Genomic DNA, 20,380 nt, shown 5'->3' with positions numbered 1-20,380 from the left:
AAACTAATAGTGGCAATCTTTTGACACACAATAAGTGTTATATATTACTAGAATTTCGTGCGCGCTTCGCGCGCACTCATCCCAGAGCTACTTCGCCACGCACTATGGGAAGAAAGAAATGCCGGGAGTTGACTCCACATGTAGTAACGGATGGGTTATTGGAAATGTACCATTGTTTTGTCCTGAATCTTTCCACAGCCTAATTACTAAAGGATTGTGACTGTGGGACAGACATACAGTCTGACATACAATAGGCTACACGTGTGCACAGTGAATAAACAATGACCTATATGCCCAGATTTCTTAAATTAACATAGTTGGATTTTAACAGAAAGACAATGCCATAAATCAGTCAAAGTAAGTGACAGACTCAAAAGTAGCACACAGCATGCAAGGCAGCGATGCATGCATGCAAACATGTTTGTCCAGCTGAGATTTAGTGTCTCCATCTCTCTGTGGAAGAGGTTGCACATGACCTGTACGGCCACACTGAGGCGCTCCAACACAAACACAGACACAAAACAACACCACGCTGTTTGTCCAGTTGACCCAAATCAACACCAATACCTAGCCTGTTTGTCCAAAACACAGTATCTGCTGGCCACGTTTCTACTTCGCCACAACCTAATGTTAGTAACAAATGTAGGGGAGAGCCGCCAAGGTTGTAACGCTTCACGGTTGTAACATGGACGTTATATCTTGATTGGTCAACGCCACCATGACGCCATCGCGTCAGTATGTGTACAGTAACGTACTCTACGTGCCCAGGAAGTTTGAAGTGTTTACCTTCAAAATGCGTATAATTTTACACCTGGAGTATATGTGTGCTACAATTTTTGTCTTTGGTGTTGGTGAATAAAAATCCACATGGATGTGTTCATGCTTATGTTCTTCATTAGTTTGCATCGTGTTTAGACGGAATTCACGTTCATTCTGGTCTGTAAGCAACTGCAAAGAAAACTTGCAAAAGCGGGTCATTTGTAACATGTGTTACAAATGGTCCGCTTCCATTCAATGCGATATGTAATATTTACATATTTGACATATTGGCCAATATTATATGTTCTGAAATTGTATTGTATTGTGTAGTGTATTCTAAAAGTAGTTTAGGGTTGTATAACATTGTACAACTCAATCAATCAAACGTTTGTTTAATCAATGTATTGCCCCATTGAAAAAAAAGAAAAGCCCAAACTGGTACACCCGATACTATTTAATATTTCCCTTATGTTTGATATTTTCTTATCACATCCATGGTATGAAAACAATGCTAAGGAGTTGCTTCAATTAAATATAATTGCTTTAAGCTGAAAACGGGTTATTAGTTATTATGTGTAGTGTAGTGTAGTCAACATGTTAAGGCTCATACACACTGCCCGGTATTTGCTGCGATTATGCTTTCGGGGAGCATTGTTGGCGCTGGCCGACAAAAACCCCTGATCTGACGTTAAGTGGTGCCCAAATGGTAGATCACGATCTACAAAGGCTTTGCAGGTAGACCACATGACATAGCAGTAAAAATATATATAATTTTAATATAAAAAACGATTGTTGCATCTTCCGCTTTAGATGACCTGAAATGACTTGAGTGATTGACATCAAAAAGGGCCTGTCAGCTCAAACACACAATGCAATACTTGTTGTTGCTTACAATCATCAGTAGCAAAGTCAAATACCAACAAAAATAAAAGCCTACGATTTGCATTTTTCCCCCTCTATTTCCCATTCCATGTGCGTTTATATGAAAGGCCCCTCAATTACATTTTGTCACTATTTGCAGCAATGGGATGATAGTTTTATTTGGTGGGTATGTTGAGCTGGTGGTTTTGAAAGTAGCTCTCAAGTCCATAAAACAAACTAACATAGGCTACTTCTCTATAAGCAGAATCATGAATAGGCCTATTTAATTTATACAAAAGGAGAAGAGAGAGAGAGAGAGAGCAATGTGTTTGTGTCTCAAACTTTGTCTAATATTGTTTTAGAGCAGTGGTTCTCAAACATTGTCATGGCAAGAGCAAAGGACCCCCAATATTTTTTCAATGTACAAAAATAATCCCAAAATTGCGCATCTATAAATTCTAAGCATGTGAGCCGGGACTGTGTGTGTGTGTGTGTGTGTATATACATTCCGTCTGTAATTCCCTGTAGGCTTCACGTGAATAATGTTGTGTGCGCGCGTGCGGAGAAATAGTTATTTAATGAATCGCATGTTGGTGTGTGTGTGTGTGGGGGGGGGGGCCTTACAGGCGTGCATGTGCGTGTGTGTGCGTGCAGGCGTATGTATACATTAGGGCTGTCACGATTCGCCTAGTCCACGATTCAATTCAATTTTGGATTTGCAGCTCACGATTCGATTCGATGTTCGATTCGCTATCACGATTCGCCTAGTCCACGATTCAATTCAATGTTCGATTTGAAGCTCACGATTTGCTTCGATGTTTGATTAAATTTTTTCAATCTATTTTTTTAAAACCTTCTTTTTCAGCATTGAGGGCTATATTCATTATAATTTAGGCCAATATCTTGGTTTGTAAAGAAAAACACTTGTTTCCCAATAAGTCACATTTATTTTCTATAAATAACAAATCAGAATGAGAATAAGAAAAGGTTGAACAACTTTGGGTTTTATGCCCTAACATTTTTTAAATGTTTCTTTAAGATGAGATGACTTGTAACATTCTTGTTAAGCTCTAAGTAAGTAAATAAAAAAAAATAAAAAAAGACAAATAGTATATAGACCCATCTGTTGTTAGTTCAAGTATTAAATACTAATTTAAGTGTGTAATTTCACTTATACACTACCTGGTTATAAATAGCTGCAGTAGGCTACACCATTTTATGCAGTATTTTATACTATTTCTATTTAGTGTACATTTAGTGGATGTGGCTTACATCCGGTCTAAAGCCCACCCACTGTATGCGCTGATTTCCATACACAATCCGTATCCTCCCCTCACCGGATGTTGAATTAACAGTACTAACGGCCATATATTTGACGATCTTTTACACAAAACGATTTTAACGGGCAACGTTTCACATGTATTATTAGTTTTATACATTTTAGGAGTGAAAACATGTGTGACCTGCATGGCATTTTGTAACGTGGTTCTGCTGTTCTGCAACTCTCATTAAATATTGAAAGCCAGCGTTTGCCACCACTGATAGTGGTCGCATGTCTGCAGCTATGCAGACCGCAACTCCGTGCGTTAATTGTTTTGCACGGGGCGAATTAGCTGAGAGCTTTTCTCTATAAGAATATAGTTGGCTGTGTTGTTGTCTTTGTACCATCGTCGTTGGACAGATTGATGTCTTTGTGATGTCTGCTAAGATGCTGGCCCATATTTGACGTGACTTATTTCCGTGTATCATCGTCGTCGCTGTCTACAACAGCACTGGCCATGGTGAAACGCAACAGCCGTCTCGTTCTCTCACTTGTCAACTCCTCTCTGTGTGTGTGTGTGTGTGTGTGACTGAGTGTGTGTGTGTGTGTGGCACTGCTCCGATACAGTTGGATTTTCGTCTCTTTTTTTTCTCCATGCATTCGCATGGGCGGAATGGCCCGGCCGCTCGCGGAAGTAAATTGGCTGTGTGGCGAAAATAGGCAAAGTGATCGGTGTAAGGGTGATATTTTGGCCCAATCCGATTATTGACAAAGAACAATGTTGATGTAACTAAGGGAATCGTCGAGTCATTTATTTTGTAAATAAAGAGATTTAGATGGAATAAGCGAAATAGCGATCGTATAATCTCTCCTGTTCCTTCTGTCTCTCATCAATGTCCTGCGCGAGATCAGATTCTGTGCTGCGCGAGATGACATTGTCAAGCTAGTGTGGGGGCGGGGCTGGTAAGAGAGGGCAGTGTTGCCAGGTTTGCGAATTGTAAGCGAGTTGCAGTGTATGCAAGTAGCGTGGTTAAATTCCTTGTGTTGTGGCAACAGCGTAGGGCGCAGCAAATACGACATTGAGGGGTAGAAACCATCCCGGGCGCGTGGTTCATGTAACATGTGTGTCACTGTGAAAGACTGGCCCCATTAAGTGAACGTAGTTGGCGTAGTAGACGCCAACATGACGATTTTGGTAGACGCCAACATGACGATTGTGACGTAGGCTGTTGACGTTGAGCAATAACAGCGTGTTTCATAAAAGTAATATTTCCAGAGTAAATAAGACACTTGAAGGGCTAAAAAATAGGCTATGTCAGTTCGGGGAGCGTGCCGAATTTATTTTGCATATAGAGATGTGTGGTGAAAGTGTGGTTCGGTCGGAGATAGAGCATGAAGAATGAGCATGGGTACACCTTTTCACTTGTATATATAGATAGTGCCAGAGACTGTGCTGGAAAGGACCGTTTACAGTTCAGTTAGCAGTTCTCAAAGTGATGATTCATGTGAGCCTATGTTTACAAGTGGGCCTCCTCTCCTCATATTTAGAAATGATTGCTGGTTATAATAAATATAGGCCTCCATACTCCCAAAAGTGTAGTTTGCTGTCTCAACCATTCTGTTGCCAGTTGTTTAATCATTGCCACTGTACTGTACTGTACTGTACTGTACTGTACTGTACTGTAGGCCTACTGTTCATAATAATATCTTATCTTCTTCATGTTCATCTCTTGAGTATGATGAAGCATTCTTCACATAACACAATTCACAATTTAGGCATTTATCAGACGCTCTTAATCCAGAGCTATTTACAGTAAGCAAGAGCAACACATGGTAATACATAGAAAATAGTCAACGAGGAGACTAACATCCGTTTTACAATGAAACTATGCCTATACTGTACACTATAGAGCGCTATGTCTACATTTATGTAATTTAGATATAAGCATTTCATGTAGTCTTTGCATACGCCTGTATGTAAGGTCGCAGAGGCTAGTGCAAGTGCCGCGGCAAGTGCTACACGGTTTAATATCACGTACATGTAGTTTTACCACTTTAAAGCAAGGAGGATGGATGAGTAATCACATTTGGTGTCTTGGTCTTACGTAATGTCGGATGAGATGCGACGAGGACAGGGATGACGATAAGTGATAGCAGCATGGATGGAAGTGCCTGTTGTGTCCAGCTCGTACAACAACATAACCTTCATCCTCACCATGAGATTTATTTTTTAGTTCTTTTGGCCGTCGATGTTTGTTTCTTAACGACATAATCAACCCTGTAAGTCTAAGCCAGGTTGGGACATCACAAGCACGTTATTAATGCCTGTGTGTTGCTGTGTTCTGCATCTCTGTGGCTTTTTAGATGTGGCTGTGTAGTTTCTTCTCTCCTGTGCTAACTCTCTCTCTCTCTCTCTCTCTCTCTCTCTCTCTCTCTCTTTCTCTCTCTCTCTCTCTTCTCCTTTAATCCAATCCTGTGTCCACTAACACAATTACCTAATGCCTATAATCCCCACTCCTTCACAAGGCAAAGCGGCCTTACCTTCCTTCAGAGCACAACAATGGCAGCCTTTCTTCCCCCCTGCCTCTGGGCCAGTTAGTATGCTTGTTGCACATTATTATTACGGTTATCCAGATTGTGGATGCTTTCTTTCAGCTGTGTGTTATACAGGGCACAAGTCCAACTGGGTTAGTGATGCAGGGGGAAACCTAAGCCATTTGTTGATCCCCCTGGGCTCTGCGTTCATGCGTTGGCCCTGGAGCAGTTAGCCTATATATATCATATAGTCACTGTAGAAGGTCAGATGGCGTTCTTGTTGAAATGGGAGTTTGCTCAGGGAATAGGGATCGCATGACCTTAGTTCTGAGTTCTATTAGTTGAACGTATTGGTCTTCTCGGCCACAGCAGAAGCTGCGTCAAGACCTAACTTCCCAGGCACATGATAGGCCTACCTATGGTCTTCCAGAGATTAAAATAGGGTGCATTTTGCATCCCAAAGACCAAAAACGCAGTTTATAGTTAAGGGACGCAATAAAACAACGACCTCTGCATCCACGGGATGCACTACTGTACTGTTGTTTTATTCTAGTTTATTTTGCTAGCTTTAGTTATAATAATTTCTTCTGTTTTCTACATGAATATAACCACATTATAACCTGCATATAAAATGAAATGGGAGTTAAATGCTGCAATTTGTGAAAATGGCAAAATATGACTCCTAACGTCGTTGAAGTGGGACTCATAAAATGTCCCTGGGACTCCTCTAAAAGACCATCCCTGCATCCCGGGACTCATTACATTGAAAACCTGTTTACATCGATGGTCTTCCGAGACTGCAATGCCGATGATGATGATAGACCGATAGACCGATGTTGAACACATATCTCCACTCACGGCACTGAGGAGATTATTGACCTTACAATTTACATTTGTATCATAAGTAGGCTAAGAAACTAACATCCGTCTAACGGTAGAATATCTGTACAGTGAAACTATAAGTATACACTGTACAGCATGCTATGTCTACATAGCATGCTATTCGAAATGACATAAGTTTAGGCTATGCATACGGGTCGTCAAGGCTAGTGCAAGTAGTGCTGCTGCGGGGCTAAGCTAACCTTAGTGATGATGGCTCAACGAGAGTGGACGACTTGCTGTGTTAGGGTTTAGGGATGATGTCATCGGTGCCAGTCACCAGGGACGTGCAGAGTGTGTTTGAGGGGCAGGGGTTGAAATCTCGTAAGAGGGCACTTTTGTACAAAAATAGCAGATTTACAAGCCTGTAGAGCAGCTATTTTCGGGGCGTAACCCAACACTCTTGATCTACTGGAGATGCGGTGTGTACGACATGGGCTTTGAAACAAATGTTGTTCAGCGCAAAATGGTGCGTTCAATTTAAGGAAAAAAAGCAATTCTCCTGAATGGCATGGAAAGGAAAGGAGTGGCATTTGCAATTCTTTCACCATAGTAAATGCTGCAACTCGTGGTCTGGAGAGGGCAGTTGTTTTACAGACGGGTGTAAAAGGGCAGGGGCTGAAGCTCCCCTTTGATGTCTATGTGTGCACGTCCCTGCCAGGCATCTACGTGCGATCGACCCACACAGAAGTTGGTTTTGTTGCCGTCGGTCAGTGCATGGGCCTGCTTGATGATGAACGCATTCAGGGAAAAACATATCCAGTTGTTGCGTTGTGAGCTTAATTGCTGATCTGCTATTTTCACTACTTCTACAATTTTAGCCACACTTGGATGACTAAGTAAGTAGATCATTACGAGAAAAAAAAAAAAGATTTAGTAACCAGATGAGCATTATTTTAGTCGCAACGATGATCAGTATTTATCACAGAGTGTGTAGATTCAGTGAAAATACCGTAGCCAATCTACAAGCTCTGTGACAAAATGTGATCATTGTGTGACTAAAATAATTTCTTGTGTACATAAGAGTAAACTTATTTTAGTTTGGCTTCCTTCAGACAATGCAACAGCATATACATAATATAATATAACGGCAAACACATCAAAACACAGCAAACAATCCATCAATCCATTCATCTGCAACTGCTTATTGCACGAAAAACACTCCTTGGCCTAAATACAGCCATAGCCGTCATCACAAATGTGATGAGGTCAGCACATTTGGGCACATTTGGGCAAGTGGATATGGCCGAAGTGTTTTTCATGCAAAACTAATGCTTGGAATGGATTCAGAATCATGACAACCCCCTAGTTTGACATGTCACATGCTACTTAAAGTATGATGACATTTTTGCCTTGGTCTATGGTGTGGTATACAAAAACACATACAAAAATGGCCATAACTTCTTTTTCGCAATGTTTTCCGGCAGAGCAGGCCTCTCATTCTGTGAACCTTTAATGACCAAGTGAATAAAAAAAAAACACAAATAAAAAGTATGGCATGACATCACAGCTCCCTCTCAAATGTTTGGTGCTGGCCAATTATGAATGATGTGCTTACATTGTTCCGTCCCATCCTTCAGAGGGGAGGCGGAAGCTTGGCTTCATCCCGCAGTCGGTGAGAAACCGGAGACACGGACAGAGGGAGCTTTTGTTGTTGCAGCTCTTGAGCTCATTTCAAATGGAGACTCATTTTGAGTAGCCGAGGAGTGCAGGGAGCGCCAATGAGAGAAACAGACAGTGGTGGGGAATGCCGAAGGACAGGCCCTGCAGCGCCTGGAAAACCACTATTTCTCCTAAGCAGTACTGTTACTTGGATATAAGGCTAGGCTACTCTAGAAGGACGCATCAAACCGTCATTTACTCATTTTGGTAATCTTGAGGTCTACTGTGTAATGTTGGATGCAGGCTTATAAAGATGTTTAGTCACTTCTACATACCAGTCACAAATAATAGCTGCTGGCTCATAATATATGGCAGTTTTTCAGAAATCAAAATTTTCATTGATCATGCGATCTATGATTCAGACAGCTAGGCGATCTCACGCAGTTCCTAAATTTGAGCAATAATCGTGCAGCATTGGTTGGCTGCCCAGTTCATTTTAGTTACTCTTGTGTTTTTGCTACGAGAGAGAAGACTTTAAGAGAGGTTTAAGTCGAGCACTTGTCTGTTTAAAGCCACAGTGGTTATGGCACCTCCAGGTGAATGTAGTTAATGTTCAGGTACTACAGACTTTCAAGACAATACATATTTTCATGGAAATCTCAATTCTTGTGGAGGAAAAATCGAGATTGATTCACATTTGAGCAAGAATCATGCGGCACTAGCTGTTGTTACCACCAACCTATCCACTTCATGCCTTTTGGCACATATTTATGTACTGTACAGTGTATACTGTACAGACACAAAGCCATACCAGATGATCCTGAAATCCTATTCTCAGTGAACTCCAGCGAGGGTGAGAAAACCATGAAACGGATACTACTGGTCAAAGTTTGTCTAGCAGCAGCCAGAGAAAGCCCAGGGGTTTAAAAACCCATGGTTTAAAGTGAGAACAGAGGGAAACTAACACAAGACAGGTGAGTCAGTGAATTGTCTCAGGGCCAGTAGTACGTAGGCCTACGTTACGTACCCAGTGCCCTAGTGACCTCGTCACTCGGTTTACTGAGTTTTACTGAGCTCCAGGGAAATAGATAAGCGTTTCATCTTTCCATTGGTATTCAAATTCTGATCCTAATAATTGAAATTGATATTAGTGGCACGTAAACGCTGACAAAGCCGGTTTAGTCCTAGTATCGGTGAGAGAACCGGCCTGGCGGTGACCCACTTTTGAATTGTACAATTTAAATGGCTTTAATAACCTAATCCAGTGGGTTTTTTTTTTTTAAAGGAAAAGAAAATGGCTTAAACCTTCAGCTTTTATTGGATATCACTTTAATTTGCCCAGATGTTATAAAAACAATAAAAACAAATCAATAGACAGACATTCAGAGACTCGTGGGATTTTATATAGATAGGTTTCTTTATTTTTTAATGAACATTAGGACAAATGAAAGTAATTTTCAGTAATAATAGTAATGTATATTTCATTTGTCTATCTGCTATAGAGACTGAGAATTACATTGTAATATTACTTAGACATGTTTCCCGGGCATTAAAGGTGTGTGTGTATATATAGGTAACGTAAATAGTTTAACCCATTCTGAACGGGAACCCATTTTGGTGTTGGCATCATGTTATGCTTTAGCTATTGAAAAATAGCAGATCTACAAGCTCATAGCGCGCCACCGAGTGGCGCGCTACGAGCTTGTAGGTCTGCTATTTTTGAAAAATCGAAGAACGACTGACATTTTTTAGAATCTGCTCTCAGGTCAGAATGGGTTAATCAGACCAGTGTGTGTCCAGTGGAAACCGTATGAATCTGATCTCAGGTCAGAATGGGTTAACAATGAGTCTTGTCATTTGAACTGACAAAATCTGAGGCATCGGCATCTCATAATTCCTAACCACCTTCAGAATATCCTTTACATTTCCCAAGCAGCACTGTTTTCCCCCAGTTGATATGTGAGACCTGTAGATCGGCTATTGCCATTTAACTTTTTCATTTGTGAATCACCCTTTGTTGATTATCGTCGAGTGCCGACGGCACTGGGTCACTTCGATGCCTCCAGATTTAGGCCAAAGGAAGGATTACAGTATACATGAGAGCAGTATTGTACTATAAATTACTTGCGGTCATAAACGCTTGTGGTACACATGCATGATCTATTGATCTCGTGGCAGCACCACTGAACTGCTTATTGTAAACATGATCTCGTGGCAGTACCACTGAACTGCTTATTAAAGAGGAAGCCGGTGCCTCATTGTGCTAGAGGTGCTCATAGTGGATGCATATGCTGTTGTATACGCTTTAGTTGTTTACAATATCGACTGGTTTGGAGCGGGTTTCGCTTATAGCTTCAAGTGAAAGATTCCCCCTCACCAGAATTGGAACATCGCTCAAAATGGTTTTATACGTTTAAAAAAAAATATATTTATGGCCAGACGATAATTCTCAAAAGTGCGTGCTTGCGGAGCTGTTTTGTGTCTGTGACGCTGTGTGTCAGTAATCATAACTTGGGACTCTCTCTCTACTAATGCACTCCCACAAAAAAAATACAAAGTTTGGCCTTGGGGAGGGGAGGGGATTTGGCTGGTATTTCAGTGTTTAGTTTAGGCTATATGATGATGTGTGTTGCGTTTGTCTTTCAGTGTGTTATTGTACCAGGTGAGGTGACAGACAGTGTTTGTGTTCAGTCAGTCCGCTGTGCGCACAAAGTCCAAAAACATGTCTTTCAGCCAGACTTGCTTGACGGGGAGAAGCACATGAAGCGCTGGCAAATGTTTTGCTCATTTTAGAACATCATGGACTGTTATTCGTGTTCTGATAACACCTCCTCTCTGCCCTATTGGACATTAACCCATTTTGGGGCGGGAACCCTTTTTTGGTGTTTTAAAGCATTATGTTATAGTTTAGCTATTGAAAAATAGCAGATCTACAAGCTCATAGTGCTAGGAATATTGTAATATTACTTAGACATGTTTCCCGGGCTTTAAAGGTGTGTATATAATAGGTAACATAAATAGTTTAACAATGAGTCTTGTCATTTGAACTGACAAAATCTGAGGCATCGTTATCTCATAATTCCTAACCACCTTCAGAATATCCTTTACATTTTCCTAGCAGCACTGTTATTACCCAGTTGATATTACGTGTTCAATACAAAGTCTGTTGTTTGAGTCGGTCTTTATCGTGCATAGTTTTCTGCTGTCAGGACTCGGAAGTCAAATGTTATTACGTATTTTATGTATAGGCTATGAGCCAGCTGACTGTTTTTTTTTTGTACGAATGGCGAAACCCAGCAAAACAGTCTCTATTGAGTCACCACCGTGTTGACAAGAGCTTTGTTACGGCACTTCTGTATTTCAGTGTTGCTGTGGGGGGGGGGGGGGGGGGGGGTGCGCAATAGAGACTTTGGGAAACCCAGAATATGTTGCAGTCTCACTCAATCTGAAGCAGTATACCTTCCTTTTTCGTGTTTAAAGATATTTTTGAGGCTTTCTTTTTGCCTTTATTGATAGATATACAGTAGCTTTATAGGAAACGGGGAGAGAGATGGGGGGGGGGTCTATGAGCTTGTAGATCTGCTATTTTTCAATAGCTAAAGCATAACATAACCACATAACATATTAACCCTAGCTCTTTGGAAAAATCCCCATTTTTTTTCTCTCTCTCTCTCTACCTCTCTCTGTCTCTCTACCTACCTCTCTCTCGTCTCTCGAGTTCCTCCGCATTCTCATCTGATGATAGTTTGGTTTGACATTCCTCTGTGTTTGTGGATGCTCAGCAGAGCACCTTGGCAGTTTGCACTGTTGGCTTCTCATGGCCGGTGTTCTTCTTGACAGATACCTGGGTGTTGTTGTTATAGCACTTGGTGTACACACTGTACAGAACATTCTTCCAAAACCTTCACAACCTGTTGGATGGCACCGTACTTGTGAATGCTACCCTGGCCCTCAGCTTGAACGACACTTTCTGAAAATAGCAGATCTACAAGCTCGCAACGCGTCGCAGTGTGATGCGTTGTGAGCTTGAAGATCTGCAATGTTCAGCATGCAAACCAAGTGTAAAACTTTTACTGGATCTCTTGTCCACTAGTCCCTTCCTAACATTTGTCTAGTTTATTTGTTAACGAAATTGTCAATATATTTAGTCTTAGTTTTAGTTGTCATAGCTTAGTTTTCATTTAGTTCTCATCAGTGACAGGGTAGACTACAAAATCAACACTGCAGATAATATTTCTAAAATTATGTTGGTTACCTGATTTACCAAAATCTATTTGAATTTTAAGTTTTATGACCTCAATTACACCCACAAAAAAGTTTTCTCTGGGGTTTGGAAGCATTTTGAGCTGCAATGAAAACAGGCAAAACAGTGAACTGAAAACGGTGACAAATGCTGGCAAATCCCATTGACATACAGTATATGGGATTTGCAGGAACATCTGAGAATTTGTTTGAGCCAGAAAACTCCAGACCACAGAAAATGTACTGAATGTTAAAAGTTCAAGTTTTTTGGGTGCAATTGAACTCGAAAAACCTAAAAAAAGAATAAGAAAAATTACAAAAACGTATTTTGATGACGAAGCCTAAAAGGCAAACAGGATTACAAATAGTAACATTACAATGTTCAATGCAAAAATAAACAAGATTTAATCGTTAATCGTGACAGCGTATAGTCACATATATAACCTCACCTCAGTGACACCATTTGAAATATACAGGTCCAGAAAGATGAACACAAATCACTCTGGAAATAATTATTATGTACTTTGCAACATGCTACCCGGCCGGACCGAGCCAGGGTCAGCTCTGTTGTGTGCACGTGAGTGCTTGCTGACGAAGCTAGCTACCCATTTTTGGCAACCTTACTGTATTCTGGTGTCTATTTAGAGAGCCCACATACTGTAGCAGAGGACCATTTGACTAAGCAGTGAGTCAGGCCAAGAAAGTGAATGTGTGCCATGAGCCTAAATCATCGGATCTAGCAGCTCACAAGCCGTCTCATTGCAATGCACTGTGAGCTTGTAGATCAATGTTTTTGTGTGTGTTTTTGCCCAGAATAGTGATGCCATGCCATGGTGGTTAAAGTAGCAAGCTGCGTGCTTACAGCTAGTTTCCTTCCTTGTTTTGTTTACTTATCCTCCTTTTGAGGAAGACCCTTATATAGTCGTCTGTCTCTACGTATGTGTGACGCAACGTATCCCCTGGAATAACCCCCGACGTTAAAAAGTACCACATTCTGAATTTAACCCATTCTGACCTGAGATCAGATTGATACGAGGTTTCCACTGGACACACACTGGTCTGATGAACCCATTCTGACCTGAGATCAGATTCTAAAAATGTCAGTCGATTTTTCTAAAATAGCAGACCTACAAGCTCGTAGCGCGCCACTCGGTGGCGCGCTATGAGCTTGTAGATCTGCTATTTTTCAATAGCTAAAGCATAACATGATGCTGACACCAAAATGGGTGCCCGGTCAGAATGGGTTAAAAAAACAACAATCCTGCATGTGGCAGCCTGTAACCGCAGAGCGGACACAAGGCAGCTGCTGTATATACACACACAATTTACAATTTAGGCATTTAGCAGACGCTCTTACATTTTTACATTAAAGCGATTTACATTAAGCAATAACAAAAAGCATGGCAATACTGTACATCACATACATAAAAGTACAGTAGTTATCATGAAACATGCGTAAGCTAAGAACGTAACAGTGGAGTATCTGTATAATGAAACTATACATATAAACTATACACATACTATACTATACATATGTACTATAAAGTGCTATGACTACATATAAAAATGCAATTCTAGTGCTGTCTACGTAACATGCTATAAGTCTGTATAAAATGTGTCTACCTAAAGTGCTATCTAAAGGGGCAAGGGCTAGGGCACACACACACACACACACACACACACTCTCTCACTCACTCACACACACACACACACACACACACACTCACTCACTCACTCACTCACTCACTCACACACACACACACACACACACACACACACACACACACACACTCACACAACACAAATGGAGGCTTTCCATTTTTAGGCTCTGCATCACCACCCCCCCACCCCCCCCATCGCTCGCATATCACTCAAACGATGAATGGGACCGTTGTTGCTGTGACCGACTCCATGGATTAGAGAGAGAGAGAGAGAGAGAGGTTGCCCTTGAGTCTTCCCCTTGGTTGTGTGTGTGAATATGATAGCAGAGCGGCCGACCTCTTTGCTGCAGCCTGTATGATAAAGCAGCTCTCTACTGTCAAGGCCCTCTCCTTTCCTCTCCTCTGCTGCTTATCTGCATTCTCTCACACAACAGAACTGCAGCCCAGACTTCCCTCCCTCAATTACCATACAATAAATACATCAGTGGTTCTCATTCATTCAACCAGTGGTTCCGGGGACAACCAGTGGTCCTTGAGGGGAGGGGGGTGTTCCAGGTGGTCCCCGGCTAAATAAGTGGCGTATCCATGAATTACGTTTTGGGCAGGCGAGATGTGTTAATTGTCGCTACAATCGTAGCACTAAAGGTTTTCAAAGAGATGTACCTGCCAGACGAGTAGGACACAGAGGCTGAAAGGCATGCATTTACATTCCAATGGGTGATTGAGGGTCGCGCTCTACCGCAACGGCCAATCAGCTGTCCACTAATAGTTCTGAGGTCTTGTTTTTGTCCTCTTGTTTTTTTCCTCTTTCGGCCTGGCCGAAATCCATACAATGAGAAAAGTCATTGTATGGATTTGGGCCAGGCCAGAAATGGATTTGGACAGGCGGACGCATGCCCTCACCTTATTGTAGATACGCCTCTGCACCGATGGAGGCGGAAACCATGCGGTTACCATGGCATCCAGCCACTCTACCCCTGAGCCACCGCCGCCAAATAGACGGGGACCCTTATTAGTAATAGATATTTAGCTCTTGAGAGAGTTCCCTGGAACTATATATTTTCAGATTGTGGTCGGCGTCCAATTACATATCATTTTTGGGGGGTCCTTGAAAATGTTTGAGAACCACTGACATAGAAACATAGGGTTTTTCAGAAAACTGTCAGGATTTAGAAGACATTTGTAGAATCGTCCTCCGGTCTAAATGGGTTAATAGTACAGTGCATTCATTATTTTATTTACAAGCTAATCCCATGAATATACAGTAAGCTGTTTTCTGATTCTGTGGACCAAAAACAAGTGAGCTTTAGAGAACGGCCTGCGGTTCTGCTTTAGTTTTTTTCTTCTTCTTCAGATCGCCAGCAGTAACCCACAGCTGCTCTCGATGTGCGATGGTGTCATGGCAACCAATCACAACAACAGAGGAACCTGGCGGTGACTGTGAGGTCACTGAGTATAGAAGCAAGCAGCGGAGTCAGGGCCAGTGTTGCCAACTCTCGTGAGAGAAATAAGCCAAACCCATCGCCACAAACAAGCCGACTGTTGCGAGAGAAATAAGCCAAAACTCCCCTCGAAAATCAAGCCAAAAACAAGCCCAAATTTAGCCTAAGCTCAATAAAAAATACTTGATGCATTTTAAGTAAGTACTAGTAGTAAGTAAGTAATTGACTTACTTACTTGTCTACTGTATAATATTAAATGTTTCAGTCATTTATTATACTATCCCACACATACAGTATACTTCAGCCAGGGCTTAGCATTATGTTATGCTTTAGCTATTGAAAAATAGCAGACCTACAAGCTCATAGCGCGCCACTCGTGGGTCTGCTATTTTTGAAAAATCAAGAACCACTGACATATAAACATAGCTTTTTCAGAAAGCTGTCAGGATTTAGAAGACATTTTTAGAATCTGATCTCAGGTCAAAATGGTAGAGACACCAGACCGACTGTCACTCAATGTGATTCACACTCCCCCCCCCGAACCTATGTGGAATTAATAGTATTATATACATCAAAGAAATGTTGGTTGATTTTCAAAACAAGCCACCGCATTTTAAAAACAAGCCAAAAAAAAAGAAAACCCACAACCCACGACTGGTCGTTTTTTTTACCCGCGACTCTGTAAAAAATAAAAAACAAGCCCAAATAAAGTTGCGGTCAATAAGCAGACTTGGCAACCCTGGTTTCTGTCGGGGCCCACTGGAGGAGACACATCCGTTTGTAGAAATGGTCACCGATGACTAACACACTATTAGGGTCACACACACACACACACACACACACACACACACACACACACACACACACACACAACTGGGGCCATGCATGACGGATGCCTGTGTGTCATCCCAGATTTACATTCCTTCCCATCGCATGTCATTAGTCCGACACCCTGTACTCCAAACCCTAACCATCGCATGTCATTAGTCCGACACCCTGTACTCCAAACCCTAACCATCGCATGGAGCCTGGGCCTGCACTACGACGTACAATCATTCACGTTGACAAAATACCCATTTGGGTAAATTGGGTTATATCGGGACCGGGTGGTGTACGGCTAGTGGTTCCCAAATTAGGGTCCGAGGGACACCCAGGGGTCCTTGAGGGAGTTCCAGGGGGCCCCCAGCTAAATGATAGTTTGGAACCAAATGGACCCTTATGGGTTCATGTCCAACATTAATGTCCAATACGTTTGGGTTCATTGGTACCTTTCTGATGCCTAAAGTTGGTACTATTTTAGGTATCATTAGCATACATTTAACACCAGAGTATAGAGCCTATCTGCTGTGGTTGATAACAGTGACGCTGTCTAATATGTCTTTGTAGTTTGTAGGTTATACTTGAATAAATAAATAAAAATTATCCAAAAATCTGACTAGTACTAGCACTAGCATTATAAATGGCCACAGAGCTCTCCTTCATTTGTCCATTCACTGAGCAAGCGGCTTGTGATAATTCCCGGGTGGGGCAGTATGCAGGGTTTAGCTTGCATTGTACTAGCCAGTTATCCAGTAAGCTCTGTTTGTTTGGTGACAATGCCATTGTTGTTTGTTCATATAATTGACATGCATGTATTCACTGAAGTATATAACGTATGAGTCAGAAAGAATGGCACAGACGAGAGAGTACATTGTCTCTTTGGTGAAGTGGTCTCTTTGTCTTCTTGGCCCGGTGTGGTTGGGTATCACAGGCAGTGGAACTAGCATGTTGAGGTGTGTCGGCAGCATACGGCTGGAATTTGGTAAATGCAGGGCTTAATTTGTGCCGGAGGTGAAGGCGGAGCTGAGTTCTGGTACCTGCCTGCTGCGCTCCGGGGAATCTAGAAGGCGCTCGGTCACCTCAAAATGCACATACGATCGAGCGCCGAAGTCTGACGTCAATATCGGTAGAGGGCCACAGGTTCATGACGTACTTTTTATTTGCATTGTAATTCTATAGTGGGATTTCAGATCGCCTCATATAATAACTGTGTTTGAAAAATAAACATCGCCCCGGCCGCTTCACTCATATGGATATGAAGAATCAACTGACTGAGAGAAAACGCTAATGTTACTGCTGCTCAATTAGTTGCATTTTCACTAGAAACAGACTGTATCATATACTGTATGAGTGACTGACTGTCGCAAACGATACAGAGACACCTCCCTGACAATAACGCAGAGACAGCTTGTTTATTTAAGGACCACAATGCTTATATGAAATGATTCTAAGATGAGCCCATGTTATTCTCCATAGAGAAATTACTTCCGTGAACCCGGGGGAATCGAGGGGCTGAGCAGGTGACGTCAGGACTCAGTTGAATAATAATAAATAGCTGAAAAATAAAAACTTATTGTATATAGAGCACCGAAGTCCTATCACATTTACCCCTCAATGTCCCTTCCTCCAATGGAAAGGGACAATGGATTATCCCTTCCTCCAATGGAAAGGGACAATGGATGATCCAGAGGCGTTCCAAGGCCAGCATGGAGATATAATCCCTCCCACCTGATCCTTGGTCTGCCACGGGGTCGGAAGTATTTCATCCATTTTGGGGCAGGAACCCCTTTTGGTGTTTTAAGCATTATGTTATGCTTTAGCTATTGAGAAATAGCAGATCTACAAGCTCATATGAACTTGTAGGTCTGCTATTTTTGAAGCATACATACATATGTTCTTTCAGTGTGTAAGTTTTTAACTCAAATATTTGCTTCTGGGGGGGTCCCTGGTCCGCGGCCAAATACAGATAATTCTGGGGGTCCTTGACAAGAAATATTTTGAGAACCGCTGACATAGAAACATGGGTTTTGTAGAAAACCGCCAGTAGAATCTTTTCTCAAGTCTAAATGGGTTAAAGTATCTCCGGGGTGTTCACGAGTGAAGTCTTTCTGACCCGTTTTCTTTTTTTCCTTCCTGTCCTCCAGAGCTCGACGCAGGAGATCGGCGAGGAGGTGGAGGAGGGCGCCGTGTTCACCATCACGCTACGCAAGGTGCAGCTCCACCAGTCGGCCAGCAAGGGGCAGCGTTGGCTGGGCGTGGAGACGGACGCGGCGCTCTCGCTGTACGAGACGTGCAAGGTGCGCACCATCAAGTCGGGCACGCTGGAGCGCCTGGTGGAGTACATGGTGACGGCGTTCCGCGGGAAGGACTCCACCTACGTCACCATCTTCCTGTGCACCTACCGCAGCTTCGCCAGCACCCGGCAGGTGCTGGACCTGCTGCTCAACCGGTGAGGAGAAACACCTGGATTACAATGTTGGATTCTGGAGATGCCAGCATTTCTTCTACTTAAGCATAAGTGAATCATAAGCGAATCATAAGCATAAGCGAATAAGCCAAAGTAACCTATTCCATTTTTTACACTCTCAGAGTTAAATTAACATTGATTTTACAATATAAATTGGGGGTCCCAGAGATAGAAATGCCATTAAATGGGGGGTCCATAGACTAATGCATGTCAAACTGGGGGTCCTTTTTTAAACTGGTTGAGAATCACTGCTAAAATCTTCTCTTATGGGGGTCCCTCGCATGCCTTTTCAAATGGGGTCCGCACTGCTGTGTACAGTACATGGTTCCATGAACTGTCCTGTGAGTGTAATTAATCTTCCTATGTGCTGTATGTATATCTCTGAAGTGATCTTGTTTATGTCCTAGGTATGCCCGGCTCCAGAATCTGCCTCTCACCACCTCACACAGAATCTCCCAGGATGAATGCACAGAGCTGAGAAAGTAAGACTCCCTTCCTTCAGAGTCAAAGACTAAGCTTTTCAGCACACGGAACGAACAAGGTCCCTTTTTAATAGTTGATGGGATACTTTAATCCCACTGTTAGTTTAGAGTGGACAATTACAGTAGCAAAAGTTAAATCATAACACTTTGATAAAACACAGAAGGAAAGGGAGGCGGAGAGATCACCAGCCGCGCTCTTCCCTTTGTCCTTCAGTGTCTCTAACATATTCTCTAACTTACTGATTACGATGATAATTACAAATTCAGTTGTTATATCAACAGATCTAGACTTTTTTTTTTTTTTTAAGATATATTTTGCGGCTTACGCCTTTTATTGGTTTTTTGAAGGGACAGACAGTAGGCTGACAGGAAACGGGAGAGAGACGGGGGAAGACATGCAGTAAAGGCCGTGTCGTGCTCGGGAGTCGAACCCGCGGCACACTGCGACTGGATTACCAGTCGGGTGCCCAGACGGTTACGCCACCACCTGGGCCAACAGATCTAGACTTAATGGAAGCATTAGACATTACACTACATGGTCAATTTGTACAATGAAAACTCAACTCTTTGTGTTCAATCTCCATAATGAATGTACGGCTAAAGGAGAATGTGATTATGTTTGCCCTTTTTTGTTTTGCGTCTGCTTTAGTATTGATTTTGTCGACTGAAACTATGGCGAAATTTTTTCGTTGACTATCTTTTTTTCACTGACAAAAACGAATTAAAAACTAAATGAAACCTAAGCTTTGACCAAATAGACAATTACGTCAACAAATACAAACTAGACTAAAATGTCAGGGAGGGACTAGTGGAGAAGAGTTGGTTGCATGCTGAAATTCGGCAATTTTCAGCATGCAACAAAGTGTCGGCTAAACTCTTATGATATTTAGTCAACTACTAGACTTAAGGTATAACATTTCAAGTGACTAAAACATACTGGGCTACTCGATTTAAGATGGCTCAGGGGCCACTCAGCAAAATTCCATAAGTCCAAGGGCTGCAAAATGGCAGTATTATTTTGAAACGTTTACAAATGTATTGTGTAACAGAGACTACACGACTAGTCTAAGAATTAAGGACACGCACAGTAAAAAGCTATCTATAAAATCTATAAGGCCAAACGTCAATGAACAAAAACCTTGTGAATAATGATGTCACAAAACATTCACAAAATGTGAAGAGAACATATAATGTGTGGCTAATACTCAGCTGACATCGAAAACAACTTGAAAATCGAAAATTAACATAGAAAATAAGTAATTATATTTGTATTGGTATGACCATGACGGATTAAGCGGGGGCCCGCATGCGGCCCACGGGCCGCGGGTTGAGTAGCACTACTAGACTAAAACTTTCATTCAAAAGACTAA

The 20,380-nt window shown here is 42.0% G+C and overlaps 1 protein-coding gene across 9 annotated transcripts in view; it reads left to right on the top strand.

The window, feature by feature from the left end:
• The window catches only part of LOC308317473 (ral guanine nucleotide dissociation stimulator-like), a gene marked incomplete at its 5' end in the record, with an annotated part of 69,976 nt that overhangs the window by 26,702 nt on the left and 22,894 nt on the right, over positions 1 to 20,380 (top strand). For 8 of the 9 annotated variants that reach the window (XM_080766501.1, XM_080766504.1, XM_080766499.1 and 5 more), the window contains 2 exons: positions 18,206 to 18,510; positions 18,936 to 19,010. In XM_080766501.1, the coding sequence (XP_080622627.1) occupies positions 18,206 to 18,510; positions 18,936 to 19,010 (380 nt within the window). Of the gene's footprint in view, positions 1 to 8,022; positions 8,165 to 18,205; positions 18,511 to 18,935; positions 19,011 to 20,380 lie in introns of those variants that run through there. The other variant, XM_080766503.1, reaches the window with a different exon arrangement.

This window comes from Protomyctophum bolini, assembly GCF_963924005.1.
Source record: "Protomyctophum bolini genome assembly, chromosome: 6".
Classification (NCBI taxonomy): domain Eukaryota; kingdom Metazoa; phylum Chordata; class Actinopteri; order Myctophiformes; family Myctophidae; genus Protomyctophum; species Protomyctophum bolini.
This window is presented reverse-complemented; position numbering and strand designations above follow the sequence as displayed.